At 43.5% G+C, this 22,640-nt stretch overlaps 1 protein-coding gene across 3 annotated transcripts in view; it reads left to right on the top strand.

Moving 5' to 3' along the window:
- The window catches only part of PLS1 (plastin 1), an 87,216-nt gene that overhangs the window by 34,469 nt on the left and 30,107 nt on the right, over positions 1-22,640 (top strand). For all 3 annotated transcript variants that reach the window (XM_030574499.1, XM_030574500.1, XM_030574501.1), the window contains 5 exons: positions 1,990-2,098; positions 13,069-13,232; positions 15,975-16,104; positions 19,554-19,686; positions 20,871-20,952. In XM_030574499.1, the coding sequence (XP_030430359.1) occupies positions 2,029-2,098; positions 13,069-13,232; positions 15,975-16,104; positions 19,554-19,686; positions 20,871-20,952 (579 nt within the window). In that variant the 5' untranslated portion in view covers positions 1,990-2,028. The remainder of the gene's footprint in view (positions 1-1,989; positions 2,099-13,068; positions 13,233-15,974; positions 16,105-19,553; positions 19,687-20,870; positions 20,953-22,640) is intronic.

Here is a 22,640-nt window from a genome sequence, read left to right as displayed (position 1 = left end):
GGCTGTTCATGCACAGCCTCTGGCATGTCAGCTGCTCCCAGCTACTTGCAAGCGAATGACAGTAGCCAATATCTCTGGTCCCAGACACAACCCTAGGAACCTTCGTCTTGCAGTGCCTATGCCTGCCGGACGTTGCAAGCTTATATGAGTTCGTCAATTTAACAAAGAAATTGATATATATCAGGCTTGTTATCCAAAGGAGAGCCTCTGACACACTTCAAACCAAGTGCACTGCTTCAGGTAGAATAAACAAACAAATGTATTAACTATAAAGAGAGATTTTAAGTGATTATAAGTCAAAGCAGAACAAGTCAGATTTAGTCAAATGAAATAAAAGCAGAACGCATTCTAAGCTGATCTTAACCCTTTCAATGTCCTTACACACTTAGATGCTTCTCATCACAGGCTGGCAGGTTGCTCTTCAGCCAGGCTCTCCTCTTTAGTCAGCGCTTCAGTTGCTTGATGGTGGTGGTGTCTGTAGATGTAGGTGGAAGAAAGAGAGAGAGAGAGAGAGAGAGCATGGCAAATGTCTCTCCCTTTTATCATTTCCTTTCTTCCTTCTTAGCTTTGCACCCCATCCCCCCAAGTCAGGTGAGCATTACCTCATCGCAGTTGCAAACTGACCAAAGGAAGTGGGGGTGACGCCCTCTGGAGTCTAACAGATTCTTTTGTTACTGCCTAAGCCAGTATCCATTGTTCCTGTGAGGCTGGTCTGGGTTTGTCCCATCCATGCCCTGATGAGGTGTGAACTGCCTCTCTGCTCTTGGAGAGTTTTTGCATGGGCTTGCTTTAAGCCATGAGGATATACTTTCAACCTCATAACTACATACATGAAATTATAACCTATAACCGTACTATAACATTATTGTAACAGTTACTATAACATCACATAACAACCATGCTCAGTGCATCATGAGCCTTCCGAAGACACTCAACATGGCAAACTTTGCATTGGATACCACACAATCATTTTATAAAGATGAGCATGGGGATGTAGGGTGTTCCCCAAAGGTACAGAGCGGCTCACTCAATCCCTAGGGAGCTTCAGGAGGCCAGAGCCTCTTTAGCTGCCCTGATCTATGGCAAACCCGATGGTACCTGGTAGGCAACTTGATTGGAGCCAGGCTACCAGGAACTCCCCATGTCTGCAGCTACCCCTCGAATGTGGTGCGTGTGGGGGAAGGAAAAAATGGGGGCAGCAAATCTCCAGGGGGCCTGCCCCCAAACTGCCCAGTCTTCATTCTTCAGTGTGAACCCCAGACCACACCAGGCATCTTTTAATGGGGTCTGGAGCAGGAACAGAATGGTGCTATGGAAGAGGCCAACACCCACCTTCCTCCATGCGGGAAGGATAGAGCTAGGTGCAGAGGGTCCCCTGTGCATGGATATAGGGGGATGTTATCTGAATTAAGATTTGTTTTCACCCAGCTAATCCTAGGCCATTTTATAGGGCTTGATCCTGTGAATGCTGAGCATGCTGGCTCTAATTGCAACAAAGCACTTGAGCATGTGCTTAACTTTCAGGACATGAAACATCTCATTGAAGTTAAGTGCTTTGTTGGATCAGGGTCAGAGTCCTCAGCACCTTGCAGGACTGAGCTCATAGTGCCAATAATTGTTATACATCGATAATCTGTTGCCGTTGGAAATTAATTATACTGTAGCCTGAGATTTCTGAATTTTGAGATGCCTATTTCATAATGAAAAATTGCTCAGTGAAAGCCATGCAGATTATAGGTACGTGTTTAGACTATGCAGAATGAAAATGCAGGGTGTGAAAATAGGTGTTGCTATTGTAAATTCTTAGTCATTGTTACAATAGAGAGAAGTGCTAGATGTTTGATATTCTCAGTTCTATTCATAGCACTATAGGTGGGGCAATCCTGAGAGATTACTTTGAGAACATAGTACCTCTTATGCCTATTTACAAGGTTCAGTGACTTAAGTAATTGATGCTTTATTATAACACTGATCATTTATTATTGCTAGGCATAAGGAATTGAAGACAATTGCTGTCTCTGTCAGAAGATGGAAAACAACATAACCACAATTTCTCGTGAAGAGCTGGAAGAACTCAGAGAAGCATTCAGTAAAATAGGTATGTTTTCTAGATGTAAGAAAATAATCAGCATGCCATGAACAATATAAAGCTATACAATTTCTTTAAAAACAATATCTTACAGGGATCTTGTAATGTTATACATTGTATGTTTAAAATCACCATGTTTCCTCACGTGTTGCTAATAACCCCTAAGAAGATAAGAAAATGAAAGAATTTTCACACTATTTTTATTTATTTATTTTTTAGCACTAGCACTTTGTTGCAATGTAAGGTTTTAAACACAGTGAGTGAATGTTTAAATGCAAATAAAATTCTGTTTTAGTTGATCTAGAGAAGACTCTTGAAAACTTTTATTTTAGTTTTAGGTTGTGGGCTAAAACCAACTGGCAATTTCCTTTTTCATTTGGTTACAGGTTTTAGTGGATTAATAACTAGTTCTCTTGCACCAAGTTAAATCTGATTTACATTTCTAAGTAACCTGAACTTTGTGATCCTTGATCTTGTCTTCGTAGAGAGTAAGTCATGTTAATAAATAACTATAATTTCATATGCTTTACACAGTCTCTTCAGGTAAAGCCTAAGGCTATGGTCACAGTACAGCTTAGGTTGATATAATTTATGTCGCTCAGCGGTGTTAATAAGCCACCCCTATGAACAACATAAGTTACACTGACCTAGGCAGCAGTGTGAACAACATTATGTCAGTCAGATCGCTTCTCCCACTGACATAGCTATCATCGCTTGCAAGCGCTGAAGTAATTAAGTCGACAGCAGAGCTCTCTCCTGTCGGCATAGAGCATCTGAACTAGCAGTGCTACACTACTGCTGTAAGCTCTCTAGTGTAGCCATAGCCTAAGAGTAAACATGAGTACTAAATCATTTTGTACTATATTAACTGACCCTTACCTCCACGCTGCAATTGTAATGCTGACAGACTCCGATCATCAGCGGGCAGGATTGAACCGGGCAACCTCTAGAGCATAGTGCATGAGCCTCTATGGCGTGAGCTAAAAGCCAATTTACTCTTAGCTAAGGCTGTAGAGTTGTCTTGGTGCCACTAGATGGGACAGAACACAACACCCAGAAGGTGTGTGGGTTACATAACGTCTTTGTGAACATTTGTTTGTCTGGTTTACTTTGTTGTCTGTTCTTCCTATTAAATATTATTCCACAGTTTGGATACAGAGTAGATATCTCATATTCAGAGTCACAGTAAATGGGTCTGAAATAATCCTGGTCAATATATATGGATGAGCCTGAGACTTTTTTCATGGATTGCTTGCTGAGCTGCAGAGAGATACTCATAACCCCATCATAACTGCAGGCAACTAAGATTCTAGAGCCAATAATTGATAGATCCTTCGCTACTAACTGTAAGCCAACCAGGCCCAGAATCCAAAATAAAGTGGAAAAAAGTTGACACTAGAATTTGGGGGTTTAGCAATCAAACATCAGTTGAGTACTACGTATTGGGGTATTTACCCATGAATTTGGGCCTCTCATCAGCACAGCTCCCATGATATCTGAGAGCAGCCATAATCACAAAACAAATGATTTGATAGAGGTGGAAAAGTAAATCAATCCACAGAATATAACAAATATGTCAGAATCTAGTGGCCAGGAATCAACCACATAAGTTTGAAGGAATCTGGACACCATTTTTAGAAACAGTTAACTAAGGAACACACAAGGGCCAAGTGGCCAGTCCAGACCTCCTTTCCACCCCTTTCCCCTTCCTCCTCCCCCTTGACTCTTGTCCCCTTTTCCCCCTACAGTTTTCACGCTTTCCCTCCCTGCCTTCTCAGTGTTGTCTCCCCCATTAGTTGTAAATTATTGATTCAGTTGATTTTACAGTTTAATATTAAAGTTGTTAACAAGGTTTTTGCATGTGTGTTATGCTGTGTTGTATGTTACAGATGGCAATTTTAAGTTTATAGTTTTTATTTTTTGTTGTCTTTTTTGGTTTGTATTGATTTTGGTCAGTGGATACGTTTAATGAGAGGCCCAGTAACCATGCCCCTTGAATTATCCGAGCTCGCCCTGCATGCTGCCGTGGAAAAAGTCTCTAGTAAGAAGTGTTGAACTTCATGCAGGGGAAAGGAGTTCCCCTTCTGCATTCAGCTTAGGCCTTGGCTACACTTGCAGGTGTGCAGCGCCGGGAGTTACTGCTGTTTTTGTACAGTTGTGTAGGGAAAGCGCTGCAGTGTGGCCACACTGACAGCTACCAGCGCTGCAGTGTGGCCACATTTGCAGCACTGTTGGGAGTGGTGCATTATGGGTAGCTATCCCACAGAGCATCTCGTCCCATTTTGGCGCCGTGGGTTGTGGAAAGGGGGCGGAGGGTGCAGGTCATTCTGCTTCCTGTCCCAACGCCCCGTGATGCATCGCTTCACATCCCAGCAATCCCTGTTTTTCCATCCACGTTTGACGCCATCTTGACTCTCTCAACGGTTTGTGTGCAGTGCAATTTCTGTGGGAAATGGAGCCCGAATTGCTGAGGAGTATGCTGATGAGTCTCGCCAGCACATCACGTTTGGCAGTTGAGCTATTCCTTAAGATCCAAAGTGATGAGGAGTCCGACGATGATTGTGAGTCGCCTGATGCATACAACACTAAATTGCTTCTGGCATTCACCGGAAATGCTCAGCACCATGGAACACCGCTTTTGGGCTTGGGAAACAAGCACTGAGTGGTGGGATCACATCATCATGGAAGTCTGGGATGACGAGCAGTGACTGCAGAACTTTCAGATGAGAAAAGCCACTTTCATGGGACTGTGTGCTGAGCTCGCCCCCACCCTGCAGCGCACTGAGAGCTGCCCTGCTGGTGGAGAAGCGGGTGGCTATTGCAATCTGGAAGCTGGCAACTCCAGACAGCTACCGATCGGTCGGGAACCAGTTTGGAGTGGGAAAGTCGACCGTTGGAATCGTTTTGGTGCAAGATTGCAGGGCCATTAATCGCATCCTGCTAAGAAGAACCATGACTCTGGGGAACGTGCAGGACATTGTGGATGGCTTTGCACAAATGGGTTTCCCTAACTGTGGAGGGGAGATAGATGGGACGCATATTCCTATTCTGACACCACCCCACCTAGCATCCGAGTACGTTAATCAGAAGGGGTATTTCTCTATGGTTCTCCAGGCGCTTGTGGATCACCGTGGGCATTTCATTGATATTAAAACAGGCTGGCCTGGAAGGGTGCATGATGCACACATCTTTCGGAACAGTGGCCTGTTCAGGAAGGTGCAGGCAGGGACTTTTTTCCCCAACCGGAAGATCGCAATAGGGGACGTTGAAATGCCCATTATGATACTTGGAGACCCCGCTTACCCATTAATGCCTTGGCTCATGAAACTGTATACAGGGAAGCTTGACAGGAGCAAGGAACGGTTCAACTACAGGCTGAGCCGGTGCCGAATGACTGTGGAGTGTACTTTTGGCCGTTTAAAGAGGCGCTGGAGATCTCTGTTTGGGAAGCTAGACTTGGGTGAAAGCAGCATCCCTGTGATTATATTCGCATGTTGTACCCTCCATAATATTTGTGAAGGGAAGGGTGAAACATTCATTCAGGCATGGACCTCTGAGGTTCAACGCCTGGAGGCTGAATTTGCACAACCAGAGAGCAGGGCTACTAGAGAGGCCCAGCATAGGGCTTCAAGGATTAGGGATACCTTGAGGGAGGAATTTGAGGCTGAAAACCAACAGTACTTTCTGCAATAATAAAGACTGTTTTCAAAGCCAAGAATTCATTTATTGAGAAGAAAATAACTTTATTGACAGACACACATCATTTTGGGAACCTAAAAGGGCAGGGGGTGCGGTGGGAAACTGTACAGTCACAGGTTTGAATATGTCAGGTCTGGACTGCTGTGCAATGACTGCTGCACTTCAGGATGTCTATACTGCATGGTCATGGGGGTTGAGTGCAGAGGGTAAGGGTCGTAGTTCTCAGGGCTGGTTGGTGAACATCCAGGTGTTGGAGGCAGCTGGTGGTGGCAAGAACCTGGATGCTGGGGAAGGAGGTTTTGAGCTGACATTGGGGCACAAGTGCAAGAGCTTTGGGACGGGAGCGGGGCCGGCACGATAGTGCTCTGCCTGCATGGCTACGTGCGCCTGGATAGAGTCCACTTGGCGCGCCAGGATGCTTATCAGCTGCTTTATGCTTTTCTTTCTGGCCGCTGCGTTTCTCTGGTGGATCCTGCTTTCCTTTTCCCTCCAGTCCTGCAGTTTTTGATTCTCTCTGGCAGAGTGATCCATAACTGCTTGCCGCAGGTTGTCTTTGCTTTTTCGCGGCTTCTTCCGGAGGTTTTGGAGTCTTTCAGCTGTTGATAACACGGGCATCCGAGAAGTCAAGGTTGCTTGTAGAAAGGCAAAAAAGGCAACAGTTAACAGAGGCAGCATTGTTTACATCTCAGACAGTTATTCCCACACAGTGAAGGAGTTTACAGTCTTCACAATAGCATAATTTTCCCATGCCAAAGAGAGCGCACATAACCCACAGGAGCCCCGAAATGGTGAGTAAGGGGGACTGATTGCTTCTGGGCTGTACTGGGGTTTCTGTGCATTGGGGAAAGCAAACAGCTGCAGGGGGCACCTACACTGAACAGTCTCCCAACATTTTCCACAACCGTTGATGCTGCAAGATATCTTGCTGCTGCGGGTCACCTGGGAAGAGCGGGAGGGTCTTCTACAGCAATGCGGATTCCGCCCTGGCCCCTATGCAGCTTGCCTGTGTGCAGCAATGGTCCCCCTACCCCTTGTGGCACAGTGGCGTGGATGCATTAGCCTGACTGGGACAAGGACCACAGTGGCTCTCCCAATAAACTTGCGCAAGTGCATTGCCCATGCTCTGGCTGAAACTTTTGAAGAGATTACCGAGGCCGATTACCGCGACATGATAGACCACATCAATGGCCTATTCCACATCTAGGCATGCATGCATGCAGCCCTAACCCTCCCTCCTCTCCCGAAACATTTCCATCCTGAAAATACAAGCCTCTTACCGGGAACCCGCTCCTCTGCTTGTTCTTCACCAAGTACCTGCTGCTGCGACTGGCTGCCTTCCTCCTGGCTTGAGAACAGCTCCTGGCTGCATGCCTCCTGGGACTCCGGGGTGTCTCTCCCCATCCCAGTACCCTCACTCTCGGTTTCCTCTCCCCCGCCTCCTCCTCCTACTGCGCCCCCTCCCGCTCTGGAGTGTCCATCATGGTCCTCGGATTGGCGATGGGGTCACCCCCAAGTATTGCGTCCAGCTCTTTGTAAAAACGGCAGATCGTGGAGCGGCAGTTTCCCTCACGGGCTTTGCAATAGGCACTCCGCAGCTCCTTCACTTTAACCCTGCACTGCAACGCGTCCCAGTCATGGCCCCTTTCCAGCGTGGCCCTTAATATCTACCCATAGGTATCGTAATTCCTACGGCTGGAGTGCAGCTGGGACTGCACAGCTTCCTCCCCCCAAACATTGATGAGGTCCAGCAACTCGCCATTGTCCAAGCTGGGGCTTGTTTGGCGCGTGGAGGCATGGTCACCTGGAAAGATTCACTGATTGCAGTCCACACCTGGCTGAGCAAACAGGAAGGGGATTTTTAAAATTCCCGGGGCATTTAAAGGGCGGGTCACCTGAGGCCAGGGCAGTAGAGTTCGAACTGATGAGCAGAGTGGCTGGACAGGCATTCTAGGATACTTCCAAATACCTCTGGAGGCCAGTAACAGTGCTTTTGGTGGCCACACTGGCAGAGCAGCGCTGCATCACCAGTGCTGCAGTCGTTATTCCCCAGGCAGAGGTAGAGCACAGCCAGCGCTGTATCCATGGAGATACAGCGCTGGATGTGCCTTGCAAGTGTGGATGGTGTGTGAGTTGCAGCGCTGTAAAACCACCACCAGCGCTGCAACTCTCCAGTGTAGCCAAGCCCTTAGTGTACAAGAACATTTTGACAGGATAACTAATGAAACTGCTAAGCTAGCATTTAGTAAAGTAAAAAGATTGAGATTCTTTCCATGGAGTTTAGTGCATGAACTCTGGACCTATGAGACTTAACCTCATGCAATATTTATTAATTGATATTTTGAATAAATAATGCATTGAGGGAACAATGCTCAACAGCAAAACAATTTGCTGCATGTCGGGAAAGTGCTTATGTAACAATGTGCTTGGTTAAATTATAAAATATACTTTAATGCCTGGTTAAACCGGGTCAGCCCTTCATTGCATAGAAAATCTTCCAGTACTTTGTTATAGCATATTCAGAAGGACTCCCAACACACAATTGAGTCCACTGGAAGCAGGAGGACAAGAGGATACAGTAGTACACATCCCTAGCTAACAGGTTAAACAAGGTCATTTTTAATACAATAGACATGGGCCAGATTAGATTTATTCTTCAGGGCCCAGTATCACCACTATCATTAGAAATAAACAACAGATATAGGGCAAGAGACAAAATATAGAGGTCCAAATTCAGACCTAGTGCAAGTAGTTGCTACCTTTTTGAAACTGGTTGCATCTGGTCTGAATTTAGGCCATAAACTACAGATATTACTGTATGCAAGTGACATCTTGTAAGTAAAAAGAGAATTAATAACAGACCATCCACTGTATTTGGAAGCTGATAGAGGATTTTGGCATAGCCTCAGAATATAAATTAAACTGGTCAAAATCCAAGGTTTTTGCTATTAATAAGGGTTTATGACCTGCCAGGGCCGTCCTTAGGATTTATGGGGCCCTATGCAGTATTATTAAACTGATGCTCCTATGTCCGATGGCAGACTGGGCTTGCATGTGTGTTTTAGATAAGGGTGGTCTTTTGAAGGATTTATTTAAAAAATTCTATGTCTGAAGATCCAAGCATTTAAGGCTAAAGATGAATACTCAAATTGTGCATCTAAAAATCTATGCAAGCATTTTTTAGAGATGTGATTTTATAATCTTCAGCAACACACCGATGACATATTTTTAAAGCAAATTTTAAATTTTAAATATTTTAATTTTAATATTTACTCAGAACATGTAGACTAACATGTTCTGAGTAAATATTACAATAATGCACAACTGTTTTTGTCAGCAAATTCAGAAACTGACAATATATACCTGGGGGTTGGCAAATGTCTGTTAAATGGCTCTTTAACAGTTTCAATGTTGTGGTAATAGGTCTCTCAGGCTGGAAGGCTATTTCACTTTTAAGTACTAGATCAGTGGTTCTCAAACTTTTTTTTTCACGGATCACTTGAAAATTGCTGAGGGTCTCATGGACCACTTAATGATCTTTCCAAATGTTGTTTGTACTGTTAGCTAACTATTGTAAAAAAAACTATATAAAAAAACTTCTTAATAATTAACATTTTTTTGTTCTACAAATAAAAGCACACAACTCATATTTTAATATCAGTAGTCTTACCTTTCTAATAGGATGGATGTGCCTCTCTCCCCGGCCACGGCAGCCCCTGAGGTGGGGCTGGGAAGGAGATGGGGTCTCTCCATCTCTCCCCCACCACAGCAGCCCCCAAGCTGGGGCTGGGAAGGAGGGCCATCTCTCCCTGGCAGCTGCAGCCCTGGAGCTGGGGAAAGTCGCCTTTTTCTCTGGCCACTGCAGCCCTGCACCTCCCAAATTCCCCCCACCCCCTCTTCTCACCCCACTGTCCCGTCCCACCTACCCCTTATTTCCCCCAAGCCATCACCTCACCTTACATGTCCAGTCTTCTTCAGGGTCCAGGCATCTAATTAGTGGAGCCACGCCTGCGCATATCCACTAATTAGATGGGTGGCCCTTCATTCTCTTGTTTGCCACCACCCAGGCGTGCATCTTAGAGGGAACTATCTGCAAACCACCTGAATGGAGCTTGCGGGCCACATTTTGAGAACCACTGTACTAGATCCCCTCCGGAAGAAGACTCACCAGGCTGCAGCAGCCAGCTGTGGTGGGAGCCTGAAGGAAGGGTCAGAACAGGGATAGGAAGAGGTGGGAGCAGGGCCGTCCTTACCCATACGCAAAGTACACAGCTGCATAAGGCACCAGGAAGCTTGGGGCACCAAATTTCCTGGTGCCCTGCACAGCTGCATGCTGCTCCAGCTCCTGCCCTGCCTCTTCCCCAGGCCCGCAGCCCCAGCCCCACCTCTTCCCACCCCAGCTCTGTCCCCACTCCACCCCTTCCCCAGAGCACCCGCCCTGCTCCACCCAAGCCCTTCCTCTTCCCGCCCCTGTGGACTGCATCAGGGCCGGGCGTGCACTCACCAGCGGCAGGAAGTGCAGGGACCTGGTCCCAGCCATGCCACCCACATGGAGGCCTGGGATCAGCCCCCGACCCCCACCCCTGCAGAGGCCTGGCCCCCACCCCCATGGAGAGGCTGTGTAGGGCCCCAGAATAGCTAGGGACGGCCCTGGGTGGGAGGGTGGATACTAAGACCATGGGGTGCCCCAAATTTTCGGGTGCCCTATGCAACCGCATATGCTGTGTATGCCTAAGGACAGCCCTGGACCTTGCTGTGTCTTTACCTTGAAAATTTAAGAAGGTGCCTAAGAAGTCTGTAGCACAGCTGGGCCCAGGCCTCTAGGTGCTACTGCAATATAAATAATAACTTAAACTGTATGGACCAGATCTTCAGCTGGTGTAATTCAGCATAGGCCTGGTCTACACTACATGTTTAAACCGATTTTAGCAGCGTTAAGCCGATTTAACGGCACACCCATCCACACTACAAGGCCCTTCATATCGATATAAAGGGCTCTTTAAATCAGTTTCTGTACTCCTCCCCAACGAGAGGAGTAGCGCTAAAATCGGTATTACCATATCAGATTAGGGTTAGTGTGGCTGCAAATCAATGGTATTGGCCTCCGGGCGGTATCCCACAGTGCACCATTGTGACCGCTCTGGACAGCAATCTGAACTCGGATGCAGTGACCAGGTAAACAGGAAAAGCCCCACGAACTTTTGAATTACATTTCCTGTTTGCCCAGTGTGGAGCTCTGATCAGCACGGGTGGCGATGCAGTCCCAAATCCAAAAAGAGCTCCAGCATGGACCGTACGGGAGATCCTGGGTCTGATCACTGTATGAAGAGACAAATCTTTTCTATCAGAGCTCCATTACAGAAGACGAAATGCCAAAGTGTTTGAAAAAAATCTCCAGGCTACACAGTGCTGCGTGAAAGCGTAACGGAAAGGCAAAGAATCAAATGGACGCTCATGGAGGGTGGGAGGGGGTACTGAGGACTCCATCTATCCCACAGTCCACAGCAGTCTCCGAAAAATATTTACATTCTTACATTCTTAGCTGAGCTCCCAATGCCTATAGGTTCAAACACATTGTCCGGCGTGGTTCAGGGTGTAGCTCGACAATTTACTCCCTCCCCCCCCACGTGAAAGAAAAGGGAAAGAAATCGTTTCTTGACTTCTTTCAGTGTCACCCTATGTCTGCTGAATGCTGCTGGTAGACATGATGCTGCGGCAGTGAAGAGCAGTATCCGCTCCTCTCCCCTCCCCGGTGGCAGATGGTGCAGTAGGACTGCTAGCCGTCCTTGTCATCAGCCCGTGAGTGCTCCTGGCTGGCCTCAGGTGAGGCTGGCCAGAGGCGCCTGGGTAAAAATAGGAATGATTCCCGGTCATTCCCAGTAGATGGTACAGAGCGGCTGGTAACCGTCCTCGTCATAGCAACTGGGGGCTGAGCTCCATCAGCCCCCTCCCTTTCCTGCGTAAAGAAAAGATTCTGTACTGCCTGGACTATCATAGCAGCGGGATGCTGGGCTCCTCTCCCCCGCACCGCTTAATGTCCTGCCTGGACTGTCATAGCAGCGGGAGGCTGCCTCCTCCTCATTTTATCTCACTTTAACAAGTCACTGTTTCTTATTCCTGCATTCTTTATAACTTCATGACACAAATGTGGGGGACACTGCCACGGTAGCCCAGCAAGGTTGGGGGAGGAGGGAAGCAACGGGTGGGGTTGTTGCAGGGGCACCCCCCGTGAATGGCATGCAGCTCATCATTTCTGCAGGATCTGACACGCAGCAGCTGTGCTCTCTGATACACTGGTTCTCTAGTACACTTACCCCATATTCTAGGCAGGACTGACTCTATTTTTAGAAACCATAAAGGAGAGATTGACTCAGGGAGTCATTCCCATTTTTGGCTTTGCGCCCCCGGCCGACCTCAGCCGGGGCATCCATGATAGCAGCAGACAGTACAGAACGACAGATAACTGTCATCTTATTGCCAATTTACAGTGGCAGCAGACGGTACAGAACAAGTGATAACCATCTCTGCTATCATGCAAAAGCAAACAAATGCTGCTGTGTAGCACTGCAGTAATGCCTCTGTCAGCGGCATCCAGTACACATACAGTGACAGTAAAAAAAAAAAAAAAAGCTGAACGGGCTCCATGGTTGCCATGCTATGGCGTCTGCCAGGGCAATCCAGGGAAAAAGAGCGCAAAATGATTGTCTGCAGTTGTTTTCCCGGAGGAAGGAATGAGTGACAACATTTACCCAGAACCACCCGTGACAATGATTTTTGCCCCATCAGGCACTGGGATCTCAACCCAGAATTCCAAGAGGTGGGGGAGACTGCGGGAACTATGGGATAGCTACGGAATAGCTACCCACAGTGCAACGCTCCAGAAATCGACGCTAGCTTCGGACCATGGACGCACACTGCCGAATTAATGTGCTTAGTGTGGCCGCATGCACTCGACTTTATAGAATCTGTTTTACAAAACCAGTTTATGTAAAATCGGACTAATCCCGTAGTGTAGACATACCCATAGTCTATTGATTTCACCATATGGTGATTTACACCAGCTAAGGATCTAACCTATGTGAATTCCTTTGTGATTAATATATGAAATATATGTTACATTCTAAGAAAGAAATGTGCTGCTGCTAGATGGTAATCTAATTTCTCACTTTCTGATCATTTTAGACCACCACTCTGTTAAAATGTTTCTTCCCCTGATTGTTGCTTGGTACTAGTGTTATAGCACAAAATAATAAAAACATAAAAACAATGTTTTCATTTTACAGATATTGATAATAGTGGGTATGTCAGTGATTATGAGCTTCAAGATCTTTTTAAAGAAGCAAGCCTTCCCTTGCCTGGCTACAAAGTGCGAGAGATTGTGGAAAAAATTATAGCAGTAACAGACAGCAACAAAGATGGGAAAATCAACTTTGAAGAATTTGTATCGGTAAGTAAGGCAGTCCTCTCAGGCTACCCTTTAAGACAGAATTACTTGGATTTGGTACCAGAAGGCTATACATGCGTTATGAGATAATTATGAAACTGTATTTTAAAGAGCATATTGTGTGACATGGTGTAGGTTTGCCATACGGAAAATACCACCAGGTCCGATGTACAGTATGCACTAGGCATGCAATTTAATATGCCACAGGGATGGAGGTAGGGATGGACCGTATCACAATATTTATTCAAGGGTATAGGAAAGTCATTCCTCCAGTACTGCTCGTTGATGTTAAGTGTTCCGGTAGGACCACAACTACCGATAGGGCATTAGAAAATCAACACTTTGAGAATTACAGTGTGTAGCATGAAATTCAATGGGCATTTTATGCTTCACTCCCTTGGGCTCCTTTGAAAATCCCAGTGTTAGAGCTTTTCTAACATATTACATATTCAAGGTATTGTATAAACTTTGAAGTTATCTTGCCTAATAGCAGATGGAACTCTCCAAAGTGCCTAACAGGAAGATGGAGTAGGGTAGCAAAATTAAATGAAATTGCTCAAGAATATTTTGAGAGCAGCATATATAGTCATTATAAACCTTCACTGATTTCTCAATGGGAAGATAGTTACGACAGCATGATAGTTGATTGACTATTATGCAGCAACTGGCCACTCCGAAATAATTTTTTTAAGAGTACTAAAATCATTTATCTCTATTTTTTCCCCAATTCAATAACTGTTTTTAGCATAATGCTGGAAAATTGCTGTCTCCATCTACCCTTTTTGTAAAGGAACAAGTTTTAACAAATAACAACAGAGAAGCAGCTGGCATGCTGGTGCCACAGCCTACATCATGCTGACTAGTGTTGTCTGTTTTCTTGTGCTCCCTGTCTGTCTGTAGCCACTTGTCATTTCTTTTCTTACTTCTAGATTGTAAACTCTTTGGGGCAGGGACCATCTTTCTGTATGATGCTTCTGCTGTGCCCAGCTCAGTGGGGTCCTGATAAGGGCTGGGATGCCTAAGCACTACTGAATATAAATAAGTAATATTTTAAATGGCATACAATTTTTACACTGCATGACCTGTTCTCTCTAGCTCTCTTTGAAGTCTTTGGGTTCCAGTTTTGGGAATAGAGTATAAGATGAACCATACCCCAGAGAATGCTCCAGCCCAGTACAAAGAAGCACCATATTATTGGAGGTGCTGTCTTTCAAAGGAGATGTAAAACTGTGGTCCTGATCACTAAGTCATTTAAGATCCTGTGGTAAGATTCATAAGAGTAGGGCATTAACTTGGTGTCCTTGCCAAATTCCAACTTCTGTAATCACATTCAGACTCTAAATTCTCTCTGTAGTTTCAATTAGATAAAATATTATTTGTGTCTGGTCATATAGATCACTGTGCTCACATAACGATGCAGTTTCTGCTCCTGTTTCAGTGCTGGCTGAAGTATCCCTATGTATGTCTGCTGGGATCTTTCATAAGATGAGATAATATTTCAAACTTTCTTTCTCCTCTTTACTGGCTTTAATTTGGGCAAGGTGTGAAGACTCAGAGCTACTTCTGATGAGTACCCTTTTCTGCCTCCTCAAAGGAAGTGGTCTGTGCCCCTCACCTTCAAGAACTGTCAATTCAACCCTTCCTTTAAACAAAGTTGGATTGTTATAAATTCCAGCCTTTAAATCCTTTTTGTGATACAAGATGTCTGTACTATTGCACTGAATCATTGTGCCATATTTAGGACTGTTTATTTTTAAAAATATATTTAATCCGCAGGGGGACCATCATTTTTTACATGGGTCACTGGGTGGAGTGCTTCATTTGTGAGAATCAAACAGCTTCAAACTGATTATTTTCTTGCACGCAAGCAATTTTTGCTTTGAATCTACAGTACTGCAGCTGTTTATATGAATAAAACAAGCAATTCGTTACAATTTGCTAGGGTATGTTGGCATTTCTACTGGAGATTTAATTTAAGTTGGTTCATAACTGAACCATAAGCACTTGTGTGTCAGTATTGCAGCCCACATAGCACATAACTTCTCAACCAAGTCTGAGATCTCTACAACAGAGCGAGTAAATACAGGACAGAGTATCAGTTTTATCTGACAATTTCCTTATTTTGGTGGGAAGTTTAGTCATAATTTTAATGTTAGTGTTGGTGTTGGTATTTTATGACTGTTGTGCATGGAGAGATGTACCATCTCCCTAATAACATGCATCTCTGTAAGTGCCATGTAACATCCTAGTATAAGAAACGAGACAAACTGAGTGGGGAAGTATTAAAAATCTCTTTTCCCAAAAATACCTTTGTTTGATTTAAAGTTTTTTTTTAAATAAAATAAAATAAAATAAATCTCTGGGAAAAAATTTGTGGGTTGTGAATCTAATATTTGGAGATTAATAACGTGGCTTAGTAAGGCTGGAGTCTTAGCTATTCACAAAACCAGCAGATGTCTGTAGCATCCTTATATTGTACTATATCAAAGAAAGAGAGTCACAACCCAGGGCTGAGAGTTCAATCCTTGAGGGGGCCATTTAGGAAACTGGGGTAAAAATCTGGGGATTGGTCCTGCTTTGAGCAGGGGGTTGGACTAGATGACCTCCTGAGGTTCCTTCCAACCCTGATATTCTATGATTCTAATAATTACCAATGTTTCAGTAGTTAGGTGAGTTGATAGTTTAATTGTCACCCTAAGGTTATGATAATTGATCATATGCTCTTTCTTTTATGTCCTATTCCAGGTTATTCATGAATTGAAAAGCAAAGATATTAGCAAATCATTCCGAAAATCAATAAACAAAAAACAGGGTATTACAGCAATTGGAGGAACTTCACCAATTTCCAGTGAGGGGACACAGCACTCTTATTCAGGTAAAACACTTGTCCTTGGCACTAGAAAAAAAGAAGAAAAACTGTAATTGGAAAAAAAAATAATCTCAAAAACAAACTAGTAGAAGGTGAACCTCTGCAGTGCAGATGCCAGGGCTCTGTTTTGTAGCGATTGTTCAGTTTGCTGGTCACAGTTCTGTGCTGCTCCCAGAGGTAAGTCAGACTTCGCCAGAGCAGAAAGTGGAAAGAGAACTCTGATTACAAGGAAGAAAGAATTAAAAATAGAAAGCCTTTTGTAACATGTTTTATACTAAGGGTTTGTGTTTGTTTTGTTAATCTACTCTGTGAAATGTTGTTTTTTTCTTTACACTCCTGTTGAGATGTATACAAGGGAACCCACATTTTCATTTCCATGGTGCAGAACCAAAAATTAAAAAAAAGTTCACAGTACATGTTGGAGATGGGTAAAGCCAATTTGATCATCTAATCTGTCTCCTTGCCAATGCAGGGTTGTTCACTACAGTATATTTTTTCTAAAGCTTTGTTCAGTTTAATTCTAAATTTACCAAACAATGGCACTTCAATCACTTCCCTTGGGGAGATTTTTGCACAGCCTATACATTTAATACATGGGAAGCTTTCCCCAATATTCAACCTACATTTTCTTTCTTAATTTCATCCTAATATTTTTAGTTATACTTTCTTCACCTATGGTGAAGAATTCCTCTCTCTCTATGTGATGATTACACTCTCTAATGTTTATAAACTGTTATCATGTCCTCTGCTTAGTAGTTTTTTGTGTATATGCACTTTATTCAATTCTTTTAGTCTTTCCCTGTTATCATCCTGATCATTTCTGTTGTGGTCCTCTGGAGTCCCTGCAATTTGTCAATATCTTTCTGTTTATCAACACTTTACCTTCATTTATCATGAGTTGCCAAATAACTCACTGACAATATATTGTCAAAGTAGGACTGTATGAGTATATAAGAGAACAAGTCATCCTGGATCTGTCCAGAAAGCAAGGCACCTGTACTTTTCTACTCGGGAAGAGGAAGGCTCCATCAGTAATGATTTGGTTTTTGGAGTAATTTTATATGATGGAATGAAAATGTAATGCAGAAAAAATACAATTGAATGCATTACTCTTGTCCTGATAAATGTCAGTTCTTAGGGATATTGCATTCCTGGCTTTGTAAAACATAGCTTTTCAGACACCTAGAACGTAGTATTCAAAGGGTCTCTGTTTTGTGCATATGTATTTATTAGTGCATGCAGACCCAACATTTGTGCATCTAAATAGGCCAGGGGTCAGCAACCTTTCAGAAGTGGTGTGCCAAGTCTTAGTTTATTCACTTGAATTTAAGGTTTCGGATGCCAATAATACATTTTAACATTTTTAGAAGGTCTCTTTCTGTAAGTCTATAATATATAACTAAACTATTGTTGTATGTAAAGTAAATAAGGTTTTTAAAATGTTTAAGAGGCTTCTTTTAAAATTAAATTAAAATGCAGAGCCCACCCCGTACCGGTGGCCAGGACCCAGGCACTGTGAATGCCACTGAAAATCAGCTCACATGCTGCCTTTGGCACATGTGCCGTAGGTTGCCTACCCCTGAAATAGGCGTTTGCATGTGTAGATCTTTAATTGTGCACCTGTTTACCTGATGTATACAATTATCGTTTTGTGTGTATAACTAATGGTTTACTGTTGTTTTGTTTCCCTGTTGTTTGTGTGGGTTGCTCACACACCAAATGCAAAAGAGAGACAATTTTTAAAAATAGGAAAATGTGATTGTAAAAAATCACAAAAAATGAGAGAGGATCAGAAGCAGATAGGGTACCTGAAAGGAGTTTTAGCTTTCTTTTTAAAATTGACTAGATTCTAGATTGATATTTTCCATTTAGGGCTCAATCTTGCAAGATCCTGAGTGCTCTGGCCCTGATCCAGCCAAGTAATTAAGTGCATGCTTAGCTTTATTCATGAGAGTGGTACCACAGAAGTTAAGCATCTGCCTAAGTCAGTGTTTCTCAAACAGGGGTCGCCGCTTGTGTAGGGAAAGCCCCTGGAGGGCCGGGCCAGTTTGTCTACTTGCCCTGTCTGCAGGTCTGGCCGATCGCGGCTCTCACTGGCCATGGTTCGCTGCTGCAGGCCAATGGGAGCTGCTGGAAGCAGCGGCCAGTAAGTCCCTTAGCCCGTGCTGCTTCCAGCAGCTCCCATTGATCTAGAGCAGCGAACGGTGGCCAGTGGGAGCCGTGATCTGCTGGACCTGTGGACAGGGCAGGTAAACTGGCTTGGCCCACCCAGGGCTCTCCCTACACGAGTGGTGACCCCATTTTGAGAAACACTGGCCTAAGTGGTCTGCTGGATCAGGCCAGGATGCTCCACATCTTCCAGGATTGAACCTTTAAACAGTAGATTATTTTTTGTAGTTATATATAATGTAGGTAATGAGTGGCAGTTTTGAATTTAAAGTTCCCTGTGATATTTAGAACCATAATTAAGATTCTACATATTGGACATGGATAATTTGTGTTGGCTGAGAGTTCTGTATGTGATAACTTTGTGCTGTCTGTGTACCGTTCTTATAGAATCAACTGCTTTGTTTAAATATTTCTCCATAGCATTGGATATAACCTGTCTCAGGCCATGTCTACACTTACCGGGGATTGACACTGCTGCGATCGCTGCAGCAGGGGTCAAGTTAGCAGGACCTGCTAAATTGACCACAGAGCGCTCTCCAGTCAACTCTGGTACTCCACCAGAACTGGAGAAGTAAAGTAAGTCGATGGGAGAACATCTCCTGTTGATGCAGCATGTTGTAGACCCTGCTGTAAATTGACCTAAGCTGCGTCAACTTCAGCTATGTTATTCACACAGCTGGAGTAGGCATACCTTAGGTTGACTTACCGTGATAGTATAGGCAAGGCCTCAGACAAAGACTGCTTAGCTCCCAGGAGCAGGGACCCACTATACGGAAACTGAAAACCCAGTGAAGATGCAGATATTGTAGCTTGATTGTTTATGGGCTTAATAAGCATTCTTAGACACAATGAGTTCTGTATACATCCACTAGATATGGAAAGGGAAAGGGTCTCTCTTTTTAAGCGTTTTAAACAAGAACAGGCCATAAATCTCCTATGGTTATATATAACACAGTAATTCAGACCAAATTCTTAGAAGTGCTGCCAGCCTCTGAAAGACAGAGTAGAGGGCAGACTGATCTATTGTCATGTTTAAGCAGAGTCCTCTCTGCTCAGCGCTGGCATATTTCAAATATACTAACTCCCCTCCTGTTTAACATAATCACTGACACCGAACTCCTGTAGTAAGTTTTAATAATACTTTTATCCTTATTACTGTGCTTGGCAAGTAGTATTGTGATATTCTATGGACAGTTCAATAATATTTGTCCACCATAATAATAATAGATTATTTTAATGGTGTCCTGGCTCTTAGATTACTAAGTCTTTAATTTATTGTTTTTCAGAGGAAGAAAAGGTTGCTTTTGTTAACTGGGTAAATAAAGCTCTTAAAGATGACCCTGACTGTAAGCATCTCCTTCCCATGAATCCATCAGATGCTAGTCTTTTTAAGTCACTCGCAGATGGCATCCTCCTTTGGTAAGTCAAGAACTAAAGTAAGAATGAGAAAGTTGTTCTCTGAAGGTCAAATCCTGATCACATTGAAATCAATGGAAGTTTTCCTGTTGAATTCAGTAACACCGGGGTTTGACTCTTAATCAGTACTTCTAACAAGTCATAGGATTGGGGGAAATCCTTTTCCTGTAAATCCTTCTTTAGTGAATATATATTTTAAGTCTAACCTATTTGAAGAGTCCTTCTATTTAAAAATGATGTGCTTTGCATAACTGTGTGTGTGTTGTTATAAATCTGATTGGCTGGAGAGTTTTCTACTTTAAACCAGTGGAATTATATCTTGATCAATGCACATACAAGGAATAATCAGACTCTTCAGAAATTAGATCATTGTACCACCCATCATGCTTATTAACAGAAATAATTAGACATCTCTGCAGTTTCTAATATTAGAAAGCATTGTCCAGAACTGGCAGTCAGAAGATCTGAGTTTTACTCCTGACTCTGCTACAGATTTGCAGGATGTCTTTCAATTTCTCTCTGCTGCAGTTTTCCCAATTAGTAAAACTGGTATTTGCCCATGTCACAGGAGTACTGAGGATTTAATTCATTATTAATTATAGAAAAGGGCTCTGACACCCTTCTATGGAAGCCACTACAGAACTACAATATGTTAGTTGTAAGATTTACACTCCCATGTTAGAGTGGCTCTCAGCATAAGTACACCTCTCCTTGATATAACGCGACCCGATATAACACAAAATCGGATATAATGCGGTAAAGCAGTGCTCCAGGGGGAGGGGGAGGGGCTGCACATTCAGGCGGATCAAAGCAAGTTCAATGTAATGCAGTTTCACCTGTAACATGGTAAGATTTTTTGGCTCCCAAGGACAGCGTTATATTGAGGTAGAGGTATATATTCAATTCTGCAGTTGTCTGAATCTTCCTGAGAACTTCATTAGCAGTACAATCAGAGCTGGACTCCTAAGCATAAATCTGACTAATCCACTTTCTTATTTCCATGTAGGTTGTATGGTTTCTGATTTTATTGGAAGTTGTTTTTGAAGGGGAAAAATAGGAATTTCCATTGGTGCTTTCAATATATCAAGCAACGCTTTTAGACTTCCCACAAAAAAGTAATCCTAATGTTTTGCTTGAAGTACCATTGTTTAGAAAGATGGAATAAATTCTGACTTTTTCTTCCCCAGCAAAATGATTAACTTATCCCAACCAGATACAATTGATGAAAGAGCTATTAATAAGAAGAAGCTCACTCCTTTCACTATTTCTGTAAGTATGGCATCTTTTCTGGCACAAACTAATTATATTTCAGGAGGCTATTCATATAGCTTTGTTTAATAGTAATTTTGCTCTAGTTTGAAATGGGAGCAGATCAGGTCCTATGTGTGGATTTCAAGGTGTCAGACAGCCAGGTAGCATTGTTTGCTTGCACGGGCTTGTGTTTTGTGGAGATCCAGAGTACACGCTAGTCCTTGATGAAATGCAGAACCGTCATTTCTCCTTTCAGCTTCTAGGTCTTTAATATTTTCATTGGCTGCTACCTACCTTCTCTGCTTTCCTGGTCTTTCCCCTTTCCAGGTGTCACAAGTAGGGCTGCTTCTTAGCACTCTCTGCAGTGCCAAACATACTATTGCTGGTGCCTCCCTGTCATAAGTCCTAAATTGGGCCACCTGCTAGAAGTAGGGCAGCCTATGTCATAAGCTAGTTGTCAGTCTCTCAACAATTAAATAGAAAGAACAAGCTCAGAATTTGGCTGTCTGCACCTTTAAAGAAACTGTTAAGACCACAAAGGCGAGTACTCAGTTGCAGCGCTTGAAAATAAGGCCTGAGCCTTCTGGGCTAGCTCTGAAGGGCTCCTCCTCCGTCTCAGTCTCACCCAGCACTATCCCTGAGCAGCTGCAAGCAAGCCTTCTTAACTGGCCTGCTGGATCTTAATTGGTAAGTGTCTTCTCCTGGTCCTTCTAAGTCTCCGGAGGACTTGCTGAAGCTTACATGGTGCAGGTGTCTATGTGGTAAGGGGGAGGTATTATCACATAGTCATATTTCCTCTCCAGGAGAACTCCACTGTTCAGTTCCCTTGTGATTACTGTGCTTTTGTTTTTCCTCTGCATTGCAAAGTACTGGAGCAAATGAGCCATACAAAATAATCAGCAAAGTAAATTGTTCTTTGTATGGGTATCTTTTTTCCAATATGGACTCATTATGGAAGCCTATCTTCAGTAGTTTCTAAAGTAGGGGTAGGGTTAGCAGTAGAATATGTTTTTAAATGATCTGAAACCACCTTTCTGTACTTCTGAACTACATACTGAGTGCTCAGTTACTACAATGATAGGGCCACATAGGTACCTACCATAGGTAAGTATGCAGACAAAATATTGCTTACATAGTGTTTTGGATAAACAAGAAGCACCCTGACATGGTTCATTATTAATTATTGTCATTATGTATTTATATTAACGTAGCACCTATTAGCCAAAGCTTTGGATCAGGACTCCATTGTGCTAGGCACTGTACAAACAAAGACAAAAGATGGCCCTTGCTCTTACAGTATAAATATAAGACAAGAGACAAATGGATGCAGACAGATGAAGGAGTACCAGGAATCGTACAAGGAGACGATATTGGTCAGCATGAAAGGCACTGGTTTAGCAACTTAACTATTGTCAATTTTATTGTAGGCATCATGGCAGAGGAGAGTTTTTAGGAGGAATTGGAAGTAGGATAATGAAGTAGCTTTGTGAGAGTTTATGGGGAGGCTAGCATCAACCACTCCATAGTGAATGAGAGATAAGTAGGGAGACGACTGGCCAAGACTGACCTTGAAAGTGAAATAAATCAGCTTCTGTTTGATGCAATAGGGAAGGGGAACCAGAGGAGGCATTCAAGAGAGGGGCAAGATGGTCAAAGGATGGGCTAGGAGAGTTATCTTTCAGCAGTATTCTGAATGGATACAAGTT

The sequence above is a fragment of the Gopherus evgoodei genome, chromosome 9 (assembly GCF_007399415.2).
Source record: "Gopherus evgoodei ecotype Sinaloan lineage chromosome 9, rGopEvg1_v1.p, whole genome shotgun sequence".
In the NCBI taxonomy this organism is placed as follows: Eukaryota; Metazoa; Chordata; order Testudines; family Testudinidae; genus Gopherus; species Gopherus evgoodei.
Note: the sequence above shows the minus strand (reverse complement) of the source record. Positions and strands in the feature narration are given on the sequence as shown.